Raw genomic sequence first — 2,056 nt, 5'->3', positions numbered from 1 at the left:
CTCATGGAAATCACCAGATTTCAGAGAAATATGGGGTATGTAATATTATAAAATGCTATCATACCCCAAAATGGCACTACATCTTCCTTGTTCTTAGAAGTTTACATATTGAAAATAATGTCAAAAAACATTTATTTTAGTTTTCACCCCTTTACTTGAAACAGAGTGCCCACGATATCTAAACTCCTTTACACGTTTCCACCTTCAGTGACATGCCCAGACTCTCTAGATTCTTCAGAACTTGATGTACCCTACAGTTGTTCTCTTCCCAGGGTCAACCACAAACAAACCAATTACACTGGAAGTAATTTACTACAGCAATATCAACACATTTTGGATGAACAATAATGCTTATTTAATGTGTAAGGCGAACTGACACATAAGTAGCTTTGTGAATTAGTCCTTTAATGTGCACCATGAAGGGGTTTGGACCTTAAATATGCTGCAGAACTAGTGCATCATTAGTAATAATTGAATCTACAAAGAAACATCCTTCAATATACAACCAATGACAAGTGTGTCATCTCTACTTAATCCTGCCTTTAGCTACTAAACAACTAAGCACTCCACACTACCCAGTAAGTGTGGACGGAATGAACAAACTAATCCTAATCACTAGTCAGGTGAGTGACTAGCTTTTTCCCTATTGAGGGTTATTAAGTTTACCCAAAAAGTAAGTTTGAAAACGTTAAACACCAAACCATTCATCCATGGCCTTCATGCTACTAGTAATAGACCTTTGAAACACCTCTCTTGTTTAGGTATTCCGTTGAACAGGCATGGACACGAAGAACAAGAGCTTGGTGACAGAATTCATACTTGTGGGTTTCACCGGAGGTCCTGAACTGCGCATTCTTCTTTTCATTATTCTTCTGTTCACATACATGGTCACAGCATTGGGGAATGTTCTCATGATTGTCTTAATATGCATAGACTGCCGACTACACACCCCCATGTATTTCTTTCTGTGGAATCTATCCCTGCTGGAGACCATGAACATCTCCAACATTGTGCCTTTAATGCTAGTGCAGATGCTCTCGGTGCATAAATCAATTGCAAAGGCCAACTGCTTCATACAGTCTTTTATCTCTGCTTATCTCGCAACCATTACCCTTTTACTTCTGCCAATCATGTCCTTAGATCGCTATGTGGCGATATGCATCCCACTGCGTTACACCACCATCATGAGAGACCGGCTCTGCGTTCGGCTCATCATTGGAGCATGGCTGGGTTCACTCATTTGTATCCTCTACCCAACTATTGTTATTAGCGGGCTTCCCTACTGTGGTCCCAACATCATAAACCATTTCTACTGTGATGGCTTGTCTATCGTGAAGCTGGCTTGTATGGACACAAGGATCCTCCATACCATCAATATCATCTCAGCTCTTGCCTTCCTGCTGAGCTCTCTGGGGCTGACTGTCGTGTCCTACATCTTCATCGTTTCCACGATTGTGCGAATCCCATCAACAGAAGGAAGACAGAAGGCTTTCTCCACATGCAGCTCCCACCTGACCATGGTAACACTCATCTATGGGGCCGCCATCTTTCTTCAAGTCAGCCCAGCAATGCACCCTTCAGATGAGGTCTACAAAACAGTGAATATGTTCGTTAACATTATTTCCCCGTTAATGAATCCTTTTGTGTACACCCTGCGAAACGACAATTTCAAGCATGTGCTAAAAACACGAATACAAAGAGAATTATGCTGCAGTTAAACATCTGTTTATAAATTGGCTTTTTAACACAAACTAGCTTGCTACACTGAAGGCACTGATGTCATCAGTCATCTTTAACATTACAGCTGGGGGCAGTGGTGGTAAAGTAGTAACACTAAATACACTCCCTGAATTTCACTGTTCCTAGAAACCCAACCTCAAAAGGAATATTTGGAAACTCTGGGTAAAAGGGTGCATAGCGTTCAATTGTAACATACATTGGCCAGGAAAGCAATACGTTCTAAAGGTGCACTGTAGAGGCATTCTACCCTTATGACTACCGTGGACCTCCACTTAATCATTAGTGGAACTCAGTAACCGACACTGAATCATTTTTG

The 2,056-nt window shown here is 41.3% G+C and overlaps 1 protein-coding gene across 1 annotated transcript; it reads left to right on the top strand.

The window, feature by feature from the left end:
* Positions 1 to 779: 779 nt before the first annotated feature.
* On the top strand, positions 780 to 1,718 carry LOC146839082 (olfactory receptor 6M1-like). Its single transcript, XM_085600008.1, has one exon. It carries the CDS (start codon positions 780 to 782, stop codon positions 1,716 to 1,718), a length of 939 nt encoding a protein of 312 aa, XP_085456134.1.
* Positions 1,719 to 2,056: the final 338 nt, after the last annotated feature.

The sequence above is a fragment of the Triturus cristatus genome, chromosome 4_2 (genome assembly GCF_964204655.1).
Source record: "Triturus cristatus chromosome 4_2, aTriCri1.1, whole genome shotgun sequence".
NCBI classification, from domain to species: domain Eukaryota; kingdom Metazoa; phylum Chordata; class Amphibia; order Caudata; family Salamandridae; genus Triturus; species Triturus cristatus.
The sequence above is the reverse complement of the archived record's forward strand: the minus strand, read 5'-3'. Positions and strand labels throughout refer to the sequence as shown.

Excerpts from the sequence above, each read along its gene's own strand:
- LOC146839082 (XM_085600008.1), top strand. The coding sequence starts at position 780 with ATGGACACGAAGAACAAGAGCTTGGTGACAGAATTCATACTTGTGGGT.